At 32.5% G+C, this 18,494-nt stretch overlaps 1 protein-coding gene across 1 annotated transcript; it reads left to right on the top strand.

Moving 5' to 3' along the window:
* Positions 1-7,543: 7,543 nt before the first annotated feature.
* On the top strand, positions 7,544-7,651 carry AT3G30705 (uncharacterized protein; the record flags this gene model as incomplete). The annotated part of the gene is made up of 1 exon (NM_001125271.1): positions 7,544-7,651. The coding sequence occupies one exon, from the start codon at positions 7,544-7,546 to the stop codon at positions 7,649-7,651; it is 108 nt and encodes a 35-aa protein (NP_001118743.1).
* Positions 7,652-18,494: the final 10,843 nt, after the last annotated feature.

The raw sequence follows: 18,494 nt of genomic DNA, 5'->3' as shown, positions 1-18,494 counted from the left end.
TATGTTTTGCTTGAGGGCAAGCATAAGCTAAGTCTGTGGGAGTTGATATATCATGGTTTTTACTGATTTTTAACATAGTATTAGGATAATTTTTTGAGTCTTTCTAGTCCTTTTCGTATGTTTTGCAGCCATTATAGGTACATAACTTCTTTTGAGAGCTATGGAGCATAATCAGGAACTTTGGAAGCTTTCCAGGAAAGAAGACTAGTAGAAACGTTACTCACACGATGGTGTCGATCGACATCACATCTATGTCAATCGACACCCTTATTTGAAAAAGTAATTCCCACGTTTCATCAAGTCTTTAACAAGTCCCAGAAGTTTGTCTTATTTGTAAAACAGACCATGCATATTTTTAGTAACATATTTATTTTTAAAGAATATTAGGCAGAAAGACACTTTTTGAGTTCTAATTAGGCAATGTAGCACTTTCATAGAAGTAGGCACTTTTTCAAGTTTTTTTACCATAAACTCAAAAGTAAGTTAACCATAGTTACTTTGGTGTAGTTGAGGAATTAAATAATATTTTTCTTCCTACTCTTTTCTTTCTTCCTTCTTCCTTCTCTTTTCCTTCTTTCTTCTTCCTCTCTCCCAAATGACGTGACATCTCTCTCAAATCTATTTTCCTTCTTTCTTCTTCCTCTCTCTGAAATCTCAATTACATGTCTCAAATTTTTGAGCAAAGTTTCAACTTGTTTGATTCAAATAGAAATTAAATTTTATAGATTTTATAAACCAATTTGTTTGATTCAACTTGATTAGTCAAAATTGTTAAGATCCGGTGATACAATCAAATATTTTCAATTTTTTTTTTACTTTTCTTTGTTTAATTTGACCTAATTTTGATGAATAAGGTAAAGACTTTAATTTGTTTTTGTGATAGTTGATGGAGAGGTGAAATGTGAGAGGTGGAAGAGGGATGATGATGATGGTGGTAATAATGGTTATGGTTTTGATGAATCAAAGAAGACATGGTGGTTGAATAGGTTAATGAGTCGGAGGAAGAAGATGATAGCAGAGTGATAGGCGGCTAGGGTTTCAAGGAAAGGATGATATGTATACAAATTACTATTTTGTCATTCTTATTTGTATGTAAACCACGTGGTCAGAGTTTGGTGGATGTGCATCGATGGTCGATAGTTCAAAATGATTGAAATGACCACATGGTCAGAGTTTGGTGGATGTGTGTTGATGGTCGATAATTCAAAGTGATTGCGTTTTGATAATACTATCCATAAAACAGGTGTTAAGTTATGAAAAAGATGTTGATAAATATGGTGAAACAAGTTCTGTTGGTCATATCCACAAAAGTTTATTTACGAAAATGTTAATATTTATTTATCCACGATTACATATTAACAAATAATAAATACGAGTGTATATTGTATGATTGTTTATGAACACATCGATCTCAATAATATTTTACGCTTTCACATTAAGAAGAATGCTTTAGATTATCATGGACCAGAAGTGATGGTTATAGATTATGTACATATAAAACTTAGGATTTAGGGTTTAGGCTTTAAAGTCAAGGGCTAGGGTTTAATGTCTAGGGTTTAGGATTTAGTATCTAGGGTTTACATTTTAGGATTTAGGCTTTATTGTTTTGGATTTATCGTTTAGTTTAGATGATTTAGGGTTTTGGGTTGAAGAATCATGGTTTTCTACAATGATTTAGGGTTTATGGTTACATGTTTCTCGTTTGAGATTATATATTCCATTGTTGTCCATATGGATTAGATCATATGGATTTTCTATTTAAATTTGTTTATATTTAGGAGATTTATGTTTAATATTGATGGACAACAACAAGAAGGTTTAAAGTTAAGAGCTTAGAATTTAGGATTTAGGGTTTAGGGTACGTGATATGGTATATGTATATTGTTAAGGGTTTATTCTTTATGGTTTAGGGTTTAGGGGTTTAGGGTTTAAGGGTTTAGGGTTTAAGGTTTAGGGTTTAGGGTTTAGGGTTTAGGGTTTAGGTTATAAGGATTTCTCCATACAATACATAAGAATTTTTTGCCTTTACACATTTCCAAAAAAAAGGATTGTAGAGACTATCAAGGCTGGACCAGTATACAAAATCTCTAGATTTTTCCAACCCAAAATATATGACCACGTTGATATGTATAGTTGAACAATATATGCCCTAATATATAAGTATTTTTCGGGTTGTCAAACCACGTGGCTTTGTTATGATGGATAACCTAAAGCTAATTATGTGTAATTGGTTTAATGATAAGTATTAATAGTTTATTTATTAATTTGGATTTAGGGTTTAGGGAAATACTGTTTAGGAATTATATTTTAGGGTTTAAGGTTTAGGGTTTAGGGTATAATTATTATTGTCTGGATTTTAGAGTTTAGCGTTAGAGTTTATAGTTTAGAAAATTAGTGGTTTAGGGTTTAGAGATTAGGATTTAGGGTTTAGGGTAATGTTATAGGGTTTTGGGGTTAGGGTTTAGTGCATAGTATTTAGGGTATAGTGTTTATGGTATATGGCTTAGAGTCTAGGTTTAGGACTATGTTTAAGGTAATGTAATAGGGTTTTGGGTTAAGGTTTTAGGTTTAGGGTTTAGGGTTTTGGGTTAAGGTTTTAGGTTTAGGGTTTAGGGTTTAGTGTTTAGGATTTATGGTATATGGTATAGGGTATATGTATATGGTTAAGGGCTTAGTGTCTATGGGTTACAATTTAGGGTTTAGGGTTTAAATATAGGAGTTAAGGTTTAATGTTTAGAGTTTAGTATCTAATGTTTAGGGTTTAGGATTTAGTGTTAAGGAACTATGATTGTTTATAATGATTTTAGAGTTTATAGTTACATGGTTCTCATTAAAGATTATATATTTCATTGTTGTCCATATGGATTAGATCATATGGATTTTTTGTTTTCTGAATCTGTTAATGGGTTGATGATACAATAAATAATAATACGAATAAATATAGTAATATGGGATTCAAAATGAAGGAAAAAATGTTATTATTATATATATTACAAAAATGGTTAAAAGATATTTAATAAAATAAAGAATGTGACAAACTAAAGAAAAATAAAATTATAAAAGAAAGAGAGAGAAAATAAAGTGAGAAGAGAGATACATCCAAAGCCATTAGATCTATTCTCTTTCATACATATCCAATGGCTGAGAATAAACAAGTTAGTCATAGTTGGGTTAATTGCTCACATGATAGAAGGGTAAATTAGTATTGATTTTTATCAAATAGTGAAAAACCTCCAAAAAGTGCCTACTCCCTCCAAAGTGCTCTAAATGGAGTTACAAACTTGTAAAGTGCCCCATCATAACACAACCCCTTAAAAACTTTTAGGTGTGTAATTAGAATTGACTTATTTACTTAGGTGAAGTTATCAAACTCGTTTAGCATGCATATTTAGGATTAGAGATTTTCCAACCCATCGTAGAGAATCCTTAGCTTAGATATAGGGAGGAATGCCAAGCCAACGTTGGGTTATTCTATAATAGTGGTTTGTGTTTGAGAACGGGTCGATAACAATCATAGTCATAGCTAGATCTACAATTTAGCTATTCCCTAAGACTATCCCTAGACCTGAAGCATTAATCTCCTGAATTTAGAACTTGATTTACTATTTTCTTGTCTTTACTTTCATCCACTTTGTCTAGCTTAATATTAATTATCACTTATTTATTGTGTGAACAACGAGAGCTTAGTGAAATTCAACACTTAAGTGCTAATGACGATCTCTTATTTGAGGGAGTAAGCTTAAGGATAATTTGAGCTATATCAGATACACCTGAAGCACATAAGAGAAGAAAAACAAGAAACGCGTTAGTATCAAAAGGAAAAGAAAAATTTAAACAAAATCTCTAAACTAAACCAAATGGTGATTCCCATGAAATTCCCAACGGTGCCAATTTGAGATATGATTAAATTACCCTAAACTACTATCTCAAATAAGAGGCCAATTGTAATTATTTAGGGATTGATTTCCACGAAGCTCTCTTGTTCACACAAAAGGTTATAGTATCGAAATTAAGCTAAATCAATAAGTAATGAAAATAAAAGAAAGCAGATTAGCAAACTGCAAATTTTAAGTTTGTAAATGCAAGTAATTAAGACGTTAGGCTTAGGGATATTCTCAAGAAAACTGATACAAAAACTTATTCAAAAAGTAAAGCAGATGAGAAAATAAGGGAACAATGAAACCTGGCAAGGAAAGCGTAACTGCGCTCTGATACCAGATGATACATGACATGGTGGTGAGCCTTGTATTAGATAGAGATGGTGGCTTCACAAAGTGGCGATCGCTTCTCTCCTGTGAAGGACAAATGGTCCATGATGTAGATCTGACACGATGGCGATCCCTTCTCTCGTGTGGGATCAAATAGAGGGGAACGCTGGCGGATTGAAGTACACCACAAATATGTGATTGGTGTCTGATATAGTAAACAAACTTAACCTTGGTGAATCACAAACACAAGACAAAGAGCAAGCTTATTCTCTCAAGAAACCTTAAAGAGAAAAACATAAGAAAATGCGGCTTCTTTATTGACCATTAAGGTTGAAACATTGTACAACTTTCTCCATGCAGACTTTATAAGACTCCTTCAGCTAGCCCTAGGGTCAAAAAAGAAATGCAAAAATGTAACAAGGAAAAAAAAAAAATCAAAGCACAAAAGCCATTGATTTTAGAAAGACAATAAACTATATAAGGAAACTACTTAACTTCTCTTGAGGAGCACGTTTGATGATGAGTCTAGCCGTTTTTTGGGCTGTGTGAACTTGGAAAGATAGTATTAATTGAATAAACCTTATCTGGATGCGTTTTTGGCCCAATAGATGTCGAGTAAGTCACTTCTTATAGTACTTGTTGAGGTACTTCTGGATCACGTCTTCTGCTTGTTTGCTGGCTAGTTCCATGAAGTAGGGTTCTTTCTGGAGTTCCTCTTGAGAAGTTTAATTAGTTTCTTCGAGATCTTCCACGTCCTTCATGTGTTGGTCTTGATCTTGACTCTCTTGATTTCAGATGTGACGCTTGAATCGTTTGTCTCTTGCAGCTCCAAAGTCTTCACTTGGTTTTTAAGGGCTCTTGAACCTGTCAAATGAGATTTCATACCTAGGGGAGTAGTTCGTTCAAGACTCATTTTGGTGAATGCTTGACAAGCTCATCTTCAGCTATTAGTTCATATCCGGTAATGGGTGCTACTGACCAGTTTACTCCCTCAAACTCTAAGGAGCTCATAATATAGAGCACAACAAAGTTAAACCTTTTCTTCAATTTTTTAGCCTTTGAACGTGTTATGCGACCTTCTGGGGCTTCTGGTACAGGATGTAGTACAGTATGTGGTACATAATGTAGTTCAGCAGTTATGGAAGTAAGGTTGATGTCTACATCACAATGTACCAGATGAAGAGAGAGTTCTGAGAACTCCGCCAGGAAAATATGGACTATAAGGGAATATGTGGTGGAGTTCGATCAATTGAGCAGGTTTTCAAGCCGATTCTTGGATGAGGAGGAGCTTGTTCGCATGTTTATAAGGGATATGAGGATTAAACTTCAAAATCCTTTGTGAGAGGAACTACTACCCAAACATGATTGAGCTAGTGGAAATAGCTGCTAATTAAGAAATTGGGCTAGAAAAAGAGACGGTTGAAGCTGCAAAGGGGATGGATTCTCACAAGAGGACTTGGATAACCAAATGCGAGAGAAAGCTCATGTGTGTGATACTTGTGGAAAACTACACCGCGAAGTTTGTTAGATAACCTCAGGCAGTTGCATGAAATGTGGCTAATTGGGGCATAAAAGAGAGAATTCCCCAAGAGGAATTTATCATTTCCATAGGTGTGGGCGGCCCAGACATTACGCTATTGCAAGACAAAACAACTCAACCAAACTGAGGAACAATTGTCATCACCTCCAAAACGATCGGCTTTGGGAAGAGACAAATAATTTGTTTCGAGACTTGATTTATATTTGGATTTTTGTTTCTTATTGTATTTGGATTTTCAAATTTATGCTTCATTTAGTTATTGCTACACTACTTGATATTTGAGTTTTTAAAGGTCAACTGAATTATTTTTAGTGTTATGTTAGTTCAAATCATATATAAATGAAAATATAATTCATTGCCGAATTCGTCCTCGAATTCCATAAGCTTGAAAAATTGTAACATCCTCAATCGTAATTAAGTTGAAGCCCATAAAACCCAAGTAAAGCAAAATCATAAAACGACAAGGTTTTGTATGTGGCCATATACATGTGTATGTGTGTCAACATATCCTTCTTCTTTAGAAAATCTAGTTTAAGCCGCCAAGATAAAATTCTAGTCCAATTACAAAGGCAAATTGTGGTGAAAGTAAAGGCAACATTATCACCATTGGAGCGGAGCTTCACGTAGTCACCGTCGTTCACATCACCCACCAGAATCGAGACCCATTGTACTAGTTCTTTTGGATAAGGAAACCCGACCTAATTATTTCTTCTTCTTCTTCTACAACTCCTTGTTTTGATCTGTTGGATCTTTGGATTAAATAAAAGTTTTTATTGTGAAGAAGAAGAAGAGAAATTGTGCCAAGTAAGGATTTACTGGACAGATTTCCCGTCGAAACAGAAAGACTTAGATCAATATTTTGACGTCTCTCGATACATCTCGCTTCAAGGAATCCATAGCAGTTTATGTTTTGTTAAAAGGAGGTATATTGCATTCAGAAATTGTTTTGGAAGTTGATGAAAAATCACTTGTTTTGATTTCTAGAAAACCTAACTTTTTAAAACAAAATTATCAGATTCAAGTTAGAGCAAACTAGGCGAGACCTACAATTGTTATTGACAGAGGAGGTGTGAGGAAAGCGACCTAAGTCTTCAAAGTTGCCGGAAAAGGTACACCCTAGCAATCACGACGTTTGCTTGTTGTTCAAGAAACAATTGTGCTTGTTAAAAAAAGAAACCCTAATATATTGTTTGAATTTATTTCTTTAGCTGCAAGTTTCCAGAACATTGTCGCTGTTTCTAGTCGCATTTGCAACTTGCTAGTCACTATTTCTAACTAAATTAAGGCAAAAGTGAGGCGGGATTTGCGGAAACATTGTGGTTACTTTATAAGTATTTTCTTCTTGAATTGCGTGTATAGGCTTAGCCACTTTGTCCCTTGATGTATGTCTATTGATTCAAATTGTGTGACATAGAAGGAAGATATGATGTATGATAGGAATACTTTATATATAACATGATGATATAATTTGAGTTTACGTGTTGGCGGCACGAGCTTGGGATTGCATTTCATGTCTCATGATCGGCGAACCTGTGATTTGTTTCGTACATGGATTATTTGACAAACCTGAGATTGGTTTTATGGTTTTATGCCAAATGCTTGGATGAGCCTGATATTGATTTCATGCCAATTGATTTGATGAGCCTAAAATTGGTTTCGTCTTTGTGATTGGACGAGCCTGAGATTGCGTAGAACACTACATTTCCAGTCTTTAATATATCAAATCGGTCGCTATATTTAAATTTGCCACTGTTACTGCACTAATTTTATTCGGTTGCTTATGGAAATAAGCTAAATGAAATTCAGTCGCCGTAATCACCATGTGTGGCTGATTAGCTACTACGTTGCTACTTCACTTACTAGTGGCTATATGGTGACCAATTGGCAACCATTGGTTATGTAGTAGTTAACTGCTGAATCAGAAACAAAATGATGGTATCTAATGTAGCTACTGCTTGGGTACTATTTTTTTTTGTAGCAATTAGCTATTGAGTTACTAACTATTATCATAGCAAAATGGCACTATTTTGTCACCATAATTAGTGGTGGCTGTAATCGTAACCACTATTGGTGAATATTTGGAACTGATTTAGCCACCATCTTTGCAAAAACTTAGCCACTAATTTTGTTTTGAAATAATAGTGGCAATCTCTTTTTGTTCAATGGTCGCCACTGAACAATGTTTCGTTTATTCTGAATCTAAATACAATTAAATACAACAAACAATTCACAAATTCCAACACAAATCCTAAATCAATCCAAAATACATTCCGATACATAAGTTTAAGGTTTTAAGTTTTACAATCCAAAAAAAGATACTAAACATTCAGTTTCACAGTAAACAAATGAAAAACTGAAAGGATTGATCAAGTACAGAGATTATTGTCATTGGTACTCAAATCCAAATCTGGGCGAGGAACCTGAGTTCTTACTAGTGTGTTAAGAGAAGACTGATTTTGGGGCTGATGTTCTGTGGCGGTTGTGCATGTCGGATTCGCACACTCAAATATTGTTTGACTTTCACTCTTGTTGACTTATTGCATCTTCCGTAGGGTATCCAACACCAACAATTACCCATCCCCCCCTCCTTAAATATTGTTTGACTTTCCACTTTTCCAACGACTCTCGTGGCCGTTTCGTTCTCAGCCACAAGTTCGTGTAAGGTATATACTCCTTTCTTCTCTTTCACTTCTTATACTTACTCTTCCTCTTTAGGACAAATAATCGAAAAGAATCTATTTTCTACTTTTTCTGCAATTATGAATCCTTCATCCCCATTATGAAGCTTCGACTCTTCGGCGGAAAGGCACAACTCACCTTTTGACGACTAGAACCCTCCTCGCTCGTCTGTCGACCTCTGTTCTCACCTGAACGATATAGCTGGTCCGTGTGTACTCTACAATTCGATTATGCCAGATTAACCTTCCCGCTTCCCGAAGCTCTGGTCCAATTCGGAATTACACTTCCCCAGCTGTCCCCCAACCTTCTCAGAACGATCCTGAGAATTATTACGGTAGCGGCTGTTATTTACAATTAACATGATATGGAGCCCATTGTCATTTGTTATTTACAGTAATGTTGTCTATATTTTGTAGTATACATATGCATTTTCACTCAATTGTAAAAATTAAACACAATTTAGGCAAAGAAAATCAACGGAAAGTCTTCTTCAATTATTAGTCCCTTCTCTATACTTCACTCTTTTATAACATCAATATTTTTATGTCCTTTAGATAATAAAAGAAGAATAATCAATAGATTATTTATGATGCATAATTCTATTTAATCAAAACAATATATATATATATACATATTATATATATATATAAATATTATATATATAGAGTAATAAGATTATAGATATTGAAAAATTACAACAAACATAAGCTAGAAATGGATGCCTTAATCGGCTAAGTTGAAAGAGTTGAAACCTTGATTCAACTTTGTTCCTCCAAAAAGTCACAATTTGCCTTAAAACAAAATTCAAACCAATTTTAAAGTTGGATAATTACACTTTTTAGTTGGAAATTGTTCATCCTCAAATTAGGAGAGGAACAAATTGAACAAAATGAAAACTTACTTATTTTATTTTATCATTTATTTAAATTATTTTATATAAATTTATTGTTTGTTTAGAGAATCTCAAAAATTTAAATACTAAACTAATTTAGTTTAATCTTTGGATACTTTGTAATCAAATAGAAGATATTCAAGTACAGACACCAACATCTAATAGTAGTTCCTACAAATCATTTCTCTATTTAACTGTTTTGAACAATTCATATTTTTATTTTATTAAAACCAACAACTAATATCAGTTCCTATAAATATACTCTGCCCATCAAGATTTATCTTCATAGAAAATATTATGAGCTAAACTCCTTTTCTTGTTTTAAAAATAATTATAGTCATGAGTGAAAGGTAAGTTTCCTCTCTACTTATAAACACAATGATGATCAAAGTGTTGGGATGGAAGAAGAAACACAAGATGAAAATTATATGAATATCGCCTGTTGTCAAATTGCTGAGCAAATATGGTGGCAAGTCGACGTAGTTCTCAATAGCAACATTAGATTTTATTTTAAATAATATTTCTCTACATTCAACTATTTAGCTAGATTGTCACCAATTAGCATAATTTTTATCTTATTCATCTAATTCAGTTTATTCAGCTCATCTATACTATTATTTGAGCAGTATGTTTATGGAGCTACCCTGAAAGTTGATTAGTATTTACAAAGAATGTCATTCTGTTAAAGAATTTATGACATAAAAAAAATCGTTTTAATGGACGTGGATCTATTTTAACCCGTTTTGTTGCAGTCGAATAGTAAGTTCTAATCTTAGCCATCAAAATTCTTTATTATGAACCTTTGATTTAATTTTAATCCATTAACAAATGTGCGGATCTTTTTACCCGAATGATAATGAACGGGTCATAACTTATAATCTCAGCCCTGGAAAAGGAATGTTCCCAATCGTTTTTGAATTATCTTACTTTAATGCAAGTAAATTTAAATTTTTTACCCAACTATAAGTAATCAAATATATATTTTAAAAATCTAAATCAATATTATTGTTCAAAAATCTCTCGAATCATTAAACCGTTTCCTAACATATTCTATATTTCCCAAACTAATTTTAAGACAATCACCTTAATATTTCCCTATATTTTTTTGATTTAGATTAATCACAAACTTTTTTTCCAAGACATAATCCAAATAGAATATTTTGGACCTAGCCCTTCAACTCTTATAAATACCGTCTTCCCCATTTGCATGTTTCATTCACCAATTTTGCATATTCTTCCTCATACAAAACAAATAAAAAAAAGAAAAAAAAATGATGTTTGCTAATCTTCTTCCATTTCCCCCCTTGAAATCTCTCGAGGCTTACAAAAATGCATGGAATATCTAGGTTAAATTGCTTCATGGTTGGAGACAATCCTCCACAAAAACTGGTGAATCATTGGAAATCATTTTCGCTGATCAAGCTTTAAATAGTTTTTAATCTCCATAGATCTGTATTATATTATTATATACACAATCTTATTCACATATAACTTGTTAACAATATAAGGTTTTTTGTAGGGTGATAAGATCTATGCTGTTGTTAGCAGAGATCACATAAACAATTTAAAAATTGTTTAGTCGAGGGTGAATGGAAGATTGAATCCAACAAGTGGGCAATATTGAGTTGTTGACTTGAAGTACAAGATTGGATTTCTTTTTAAAACCATTGTCTCTCCATATGATAACATCTTTGATGAGTTGTTTTTATCCCTTGCCATGTATGATGCTATTCTTTCCAGTCGTGCTAACACAAGTCTCTTAGTCGGTAAGGTTTTTCTTTAAATTTATATTTGGTATTTATTAATTTTAGAAATATGTCGTTGAATCTTATCTATATTTATTATTTTGTCAAGATGTGATTGTTCAAGTTGTTGTTCGAGATGAAATCTAATGCTAACAACAAATCAACAAAAAAAAATTGATTTCCATATCAGAGACAATGAGTATATTCACTTTACCCTTATTTTTTCCTCATTAAGTTGGCTGATGTTTATTTACCCTCTATTCATCTTTATTTTTAAACCTTCAAGGGATAATCGCTTGGCGTGTACTCTTTTAAGAAAGTTTTCAAAGATTGTTGATCAAGCATGCCAAGAATCTATTGATGGTATCTTGTTTCTTTGATTTGCTTTGTGAAAATCTATCTTTTCAAAGTAAACTCAACTGAAGTATACTATTTTCCAACTATTATATTATTGTCAAAATATAATTGTCGAGTGAATGCATTTGATGTTTCCTAAATCATTGATTATACAACGTTGGATTCATTGGCTGCTTTTATGAAAAGGTAATTGAATCAAAGCAACCACAATTATTTTTGTTAAATTTATAATTGTATAAACATTAAATATTTTTATGCAACATTTCAAGCGATGGAATAACATTAGGAGGAACAAATTCGTTCTATAGAAGATAGTTTGCATCAAAAATTGAGGATGATGATGATGCTAAGTATCCTAGGCAAACTATCATGGAAGTGATTGCTACTACTAAGGTATTAATTATGAAAAAGTTTAAATGTTCACCATGGTTTATCTTCAATTTTTTTAAATGGTTTCAGTTTCTCTTATATCTTCAGAACGAAAACATCTTTAGTAGATATGACTACTACAATGTAACTAGACTGTATGATGAAAATATTGTTGATGAAATCGTTCTTGAAGACTCAGATATTTATGTGAATCCTTCGTCAGTGGTTTCTCTTGATCGAACAAGTTCAATCGTCTTATAAATATGTATTTCATCATTTATACTTATTAAAATTTCGTTATCTATTAATTCTATTTGGTTTTCGCTTTTTCTCACTAATGGTGTTGAGGTTTATGAAGTTGATTTGTCATCAACTTCCACTCCTTCATCAAAACGTAAGGAAATTGAAAATAGGAATGGAAATGGCCAGTGTTCTACAAGTAAGAAGCATTGCTATAAAATGGGAATAGAAAATAAAGTCAATGAAAACAATACTAATGGAGAGATTATAAAAGATTTGTGTAGTGACTTGCCCAAGAAGAATGATCTCTAAACTCTTTAATTTATATTTTAACAAATTGAAGTCTAATTCGGATGGAAAATATGAAGTCTTTCTTTTATTTTGTATTATTTTGGATTATTTCCTTTTTATATAAGTTATTTAGTATTTGTTGCTTGAATATGCAAGTTCTAATTTGTATTTTTTATATGTTATTCTATTTGGAATTTAGTTTTTTAATTTTTTTTATGATATGCATCTTCTATTTATCATGTTTGAATGATCCATCCTTATAATTTCACTTTTTAATGAATACATGTTAGGTTTCATTTTTTTAGACTCTTTTACATAACAACTAACATTTTTTTTAGCTTTATGTTGTGAAATAGTCATATCTAACAATCTAAATATATGGGATTCGTAACTTATTTTAATTGGATTGTAAAATCTATTCATAATTAATGTAGGCCCAAATAAAAGTAGTCATTTTAAACCAATACTTAAACCAAATAAAACCCAAACCTTTTAAACACACATGTTTGTACTTCAATAAAAATCCAAGTAGGACATATATTATTTTTATATATGTTATTTTATTTTTAATTTACTTATTAATATATACTCAATTTTAAAATACATATTTTGGTTTAACTGTCTTAGTTTTTTAAACATAACAATTAACTATATGATTAAATGAAGAATTTATTTTAGGTTTACGATATAAACTAAATTAATTATAAATATAAATATAATATCTTACAAACTATATAAGTATGCCAAAAAATTAACTATATGATTAAATGAAGTTTTTGAATTATGTATATTACGGTTATAGAAATCTTAACAAAATCAAAGATTGTATGACTCATTGATTTGGAGGAATATAACAACTATCTATATGATAAACAAAAATATATTTCTTCAACAAAATTTTTGCATTTTAAATTATGAACTATATTTGACAACTTTACAAACAGATATGATTTCTTATGTCATATTTTTTAGTTTTTACTAATTCTTTTTGAAAGTAACCATATAAAGCTTTATACATTTTTATTGAGAATCCAAAACAAATCTTGACAAGATTTGCATATCTTAGAAATCGTGTTTCAATTTTTAATTTAGATGTAAAACAAATATACACTAAATAATCAAAAATATACACTTTCACATATGTATCCAATATTTACTTTATATACATTACTATCTTCAACCTTGTACAGCTCTCTTCTACACTATTAATTGGAGAAAAGCATAAACATGGCAAAAGACGATAGAGGAAGTTTGTACAAAGAAATCTCATAAATCTCTCAAATTTCTCCAAAAACAAAAAAGTGGAAGTTCTTTGACGTTCACTCTCTCATGAAAGAATAAGAAGATACTACATGATTCTATGCGATGAAATGGTAAGATGAAACTTCTTATCTTTGTTGAATCTAATATATGAAGACTATAAGAGATGAAACTAATGTTGTTTATGTAATTTTTTAGGAAATAGTGATTGATGCATAGCTTCTTACATTTATGATATTAACATCCATAGAGTTTTTGCTGAAGGACAATGGTATTTCGTGAAATGCATTCACCTCATATTGATATGCGTTTTTTTTATCCTCTTTCACCATTCACACACATTTTAGACCTGCCATAACCGCTTGATCCGCACTCTTTCCACCAAAACCGCTTGATCCTCACTTTATCTACTTGATCCGCTTAGACTGCTAAATCCACTTTCTCTAGTCGGAGCCAAAGTAAAGTAGGTGATATGAAAAAATGATATTCTTAATAGGTAAATAAATTGAATTAAAGTGGTCTAAAAAGAATCTTTCCACAAGTTCATGAGATTTCAGCTTTCTTCTCATTTTTTCTCTATTCATTTATGTTCTTCTTCCTTTAGTCCTCTTCATTTGATCTCAGTCTGGCCCGACCAGGAGTTAAAGTCCGTGAAGTAAGGGCTTTAGGCATCAAATTAGTATTAAAAACTAGGAGCATCAATTTACTAAAAACTCTAGTGGTAGAATGGTTAATTCTTATTTTTCTTCATAAAGTATTACGATTTTGGGTCTCCAACAGTACAATTCTTTGCAGTTTTTTCAACTTTCTTTTAATAGGCCAAAAAATTATATTTTCTTTAACCATCATATCTTATTGAGACAGCCTTGATCTCAGTCATTATATATATTCTCCTTAAAAACTATTTATTTTGTACTTTACAGGATGACGTGAAATTTTAGTGCTTTCCACAAGTTAATTTCCAGGTTTTAATGTTAGTTATATTGTAATGACGTAAAATTTTTTATTTATGTACTTTTTAAACCGATATACTATGCACTTACCATATACATGGTTGATAGATTACAAAATTTGATGGCTTTAACTAGAAATTTGATGTTAATTTTTTAAAAATTAATGACTTTTAAATTGTTGTTACTTTCAAAATTTTAATGACTGTCACTTAAAAAAAAAGTCTCAAATTGGTAGTTTCTAAAAACTGGTTCGACATAAAAATCTTTAAAGAATTCAAATCAAAATAAAGTCTTGAAATATAGTTTTTTATTATTATTTTGTTCATAATACAATTTTTTTTATTGAATAAAACAAATCTACTACTAATAAAAGGAACTCCTTGACGCCTCTCAAGGTGTCCACATCAGCCTTCTCAAAAGTACTCTCCCTAATAGACACGTCAGCAGCTACTTTCTCCGAATTAAACGGATGCCAAAATAAGCATAAAAAAGTACACCTCAGCAACTCTAATGGACCAAATACTAGTAAAACCCCTTGGCCCAAAAGAAATACAAATCCACATCTTTTGAAAAACGTTGGCCCAAAAGAATCTACTAATAATACAATATAAACCCTACTTCGTCAAAAAAAAATTAAGAAAAAAAAACCTACTTCGTCACCAACACTCGTCGTCGTCTCTATCCTCTGAAGTTTTATCGCTTCAGGTTCCTAAAAAAAACCCGACAAGCCATCTTTAATTCTCTCCACTTCCTCATCTTTACTCTCCCATACATTCACATTAAAAAAGCATCAATGGCCACAACCTTCATTCACAACGATTTGGGTCTCACTATAAAACAAAGCCTCCTCAGGACAAAGAGAAACAAAAAAAACCAGACCTCTCATTACAATCACAAAATGCCACCACAAAAAGCTCCACAGTCTCCCCAACCATTCACCTTCCAGATTTTCGATGAGATTGATGGAGATTTCTGTGAGGAAGAAGTCTTAGTAAGACTAATTCATTACTAGGAATCCCGAAATTTCAAAAAAGACAACATATTGATGGATCTTGAATTACTGCTAATCGACTCCCAGATATATCTAATATGCTGAATTTACATACCCAACACGAATTTATACTAATCATTCGTCCTACAGTCAAACACAATGCAAGTATTCATTTCGGCAAACCGTCTATTCCGTTACCAAGAGAGTCTTAAACGCAACCCCATATACAAGCTCAAAAAATTTCTGATCACCCCCTGGAAAATAATATACAAAGTGTCCGACCACAAACATGGCATCTTCTTCAACGACAAAACGTTGATGGTACTCGTGCCTACGGCAAACCATCAAATTGATGAACAAAAGATTAGATTTCGTGGTTTCGAAGAATTTGCTTCAATTGTGTACACAAATATTGACCTCTTTGGTAAGCTACTAGTAATACATCCTGGGCTATTCAAATAATATTTCACGACAACTACTCCTTCTATTTCTGTGTTTTGTAGATGTCATTGGATAACTACGCCTAATTAGTGGTGACAACCTACACTCCCTTACCACAATGGAAACAGCCCCCCATGTTGAAGGCCCTAGATCAAGCGATCGAGTTTTCTTATACCTACTACTCAAAGAGTAATGAATCTTATCATCTTCTTTTCAAAAACATTCATTCCAATTATTAAAAAAAAAAAAAACTCTTAATTTACAGCGATCAGACCATACGCATAAATCTCTGGGAAAACATTGCGGCAACATTCAGAGAATAGTGGAACCAAAGTGAAGTCAAACCAATAGTCCTCCTTATCACTACTGTCAACTCGAAAACAATCGGAGGTATAAATCACTTGTTTACCATTGTCCCACAATGCTTCGTAACATTAACCTATACTATAATTCTAAAATATAATCTGCATAATCTCTTCAGCTGTTGTGTCTCTCAGCAACACATCATCCACACGTCTATTCTTTGACACCGACGTCGATGAAACCAACCAGTTCCTTACTTGGTATGTATCTCTTTCTAATATAAGAATCTCCTCAAACAACTATATTCCACATGCCTAAGTCACTACCACCACCAGGTTAGGAGATAGTGGTAAAAAACGCCAACTATCGCAAGCTCCTCCTCTAATGTAACAAAACTGGAGACAGTCACAATCAATGAAATATACCAGTTTCTACATAATGAAAACCACATGTTATATTCAAAGTATTCTCTCTTTATTTATAAATCACATTAACCACCATTTCTTACTGCTTTAAGAAACCTAACATTACCAATGTAGGAAGTTAGCTTCACTTGCTTTGCTACAGTTGTGGACATACAACCACAATATGGATGGTACTACATCTAATGCAACATTTGCAACAATAAACTTGGAACAGGAGACACATCAATGTATTGCAACCATTGCAAAGAATACAACAACATTTGCCTTATCAGGTTTGACAACTATGAACGACCTAAATGAGGTTATATTCATACAAAATGATATAGCTCAAATTGCCTTAAGCCTACTCCCTCAAATAAGAGATCGTCGTTAGCACTTAAAGGTCTAATTCCACAAAGCTCTCGGATCACACAATAGACTAAGGTTATCAAATTAAGCTAAACAAAATAATAAAGAAAATAAAAGAAAGAAAAGCAAGCAATAGCAGATGATGGGGATGTAAAATAAAATAAGAAAACGTCAGGGTTAGGGTATTCTCAGGAAACAAACGGTTAGTAGATCTAGTGATAGCTAGGTTGTTATCAAACCGTTCTTAAACTCAAACTCTAATCTAAGAATAACCGGTGGGGTTCCGTGAAACTCACTATGCCTAGAGCGAAGATTCCCGGGGGCGTTCCGTGAAACCCTATTCCAAAGCATGCATGCTAAACGAGTTAGATAAGTTCACCTTAGTAGAGATGCCGATTCTTATTACACACCTATTAACCAGGCTCATCAAATAATAGTTCCGATAAAAGATACCTATGGCGGGTATATCGATTATCTGGAATCAAGTTCTACTTAGCTACTTTAGAACTAGTATTAAGAACAATTAAAGATGAACAATCCTACAGATAACCTAGCAAGAGGCAATCTACTAAATCATTTATAACCCTAATGAGAAACCCTAAACCTAACAAGAAAACTATTCAAGCATGATCATCGAAGAACAGAACATGTTTGAATAAGAAATCAATGATGAATATATCAAGAGAAAAGAGTTAGAAGAATCTTCTCTAAAGGGAGTGTCTACAGGGTTTTGCTCCCAAGAACAATAGAGAAAGACAATAACCTCCCCAAAACTTAGGTCTAAACAATGACCTTTAAAACTATGTATATATATGACCTAAAACGTGATGGGCTTTCTTTAGAAATAAGAGAAAGTTCAGAGTCGAATTTAGAAATCTTCAAAACTTCAATAAGTTGCATATTTGAATTGCCAGGGGCAGTGTCGTTGGATACCTATGCGATTTTTAGTCTTTGGATTTCTTCTGCAGCATAAAATCTCTGTTTTCCTCCAAAATACTCCATTATCTCCAAATGAATCCCAAACATGTAAAGACCTGAACAAGACTATAAAGAACTCTAGAAATAACAAATAGACTCTAAAACTAATACCTAAATCATAGCTAAAAATAGTAAAAATAAGGATATATCACAAAACATTACACAGCGTTGTACCAAACTCTCAAATCCACAGGTACCGTTTCGAAATGAGAGTGCGTGATAAAAACAGAGACGTTGGAACTTTTGTTGCTTTGATGGTGAAGGCACCAAAATTGAAGGAAGAAGCGTTCGTGATGTTTTAAATAAATACATGGAGATATACTTCTCCTTACCACCACTCTTTCTTTTATAAACTAACACCTTCAACTAAAATTAATTTCTCTCAATCTCAAGCTGCAGGAAAATATTCATGTGAATGAATAAACACCACAACTCAAATCTGTTTAAAGCATATCATTGGCTGCTCATGCAAAT

Source organism: Arabidopsis thaliana, chromosome 3 (genome assembly GCF_000001735.4).
Source record: "Arabidopsis thaliana chromosome 3, partial sequence".
NCBI classification, from domain to species: Eukaryota; Viridiplantae; Streptophyta; class Magnoliopsida; order Brassicales; family Brassicaceae; genus Arabidopsis; species Arabidopsis thaliana.
This window is presented reverse-complemented; position numbering and strand designations above follow the sequence as displayed.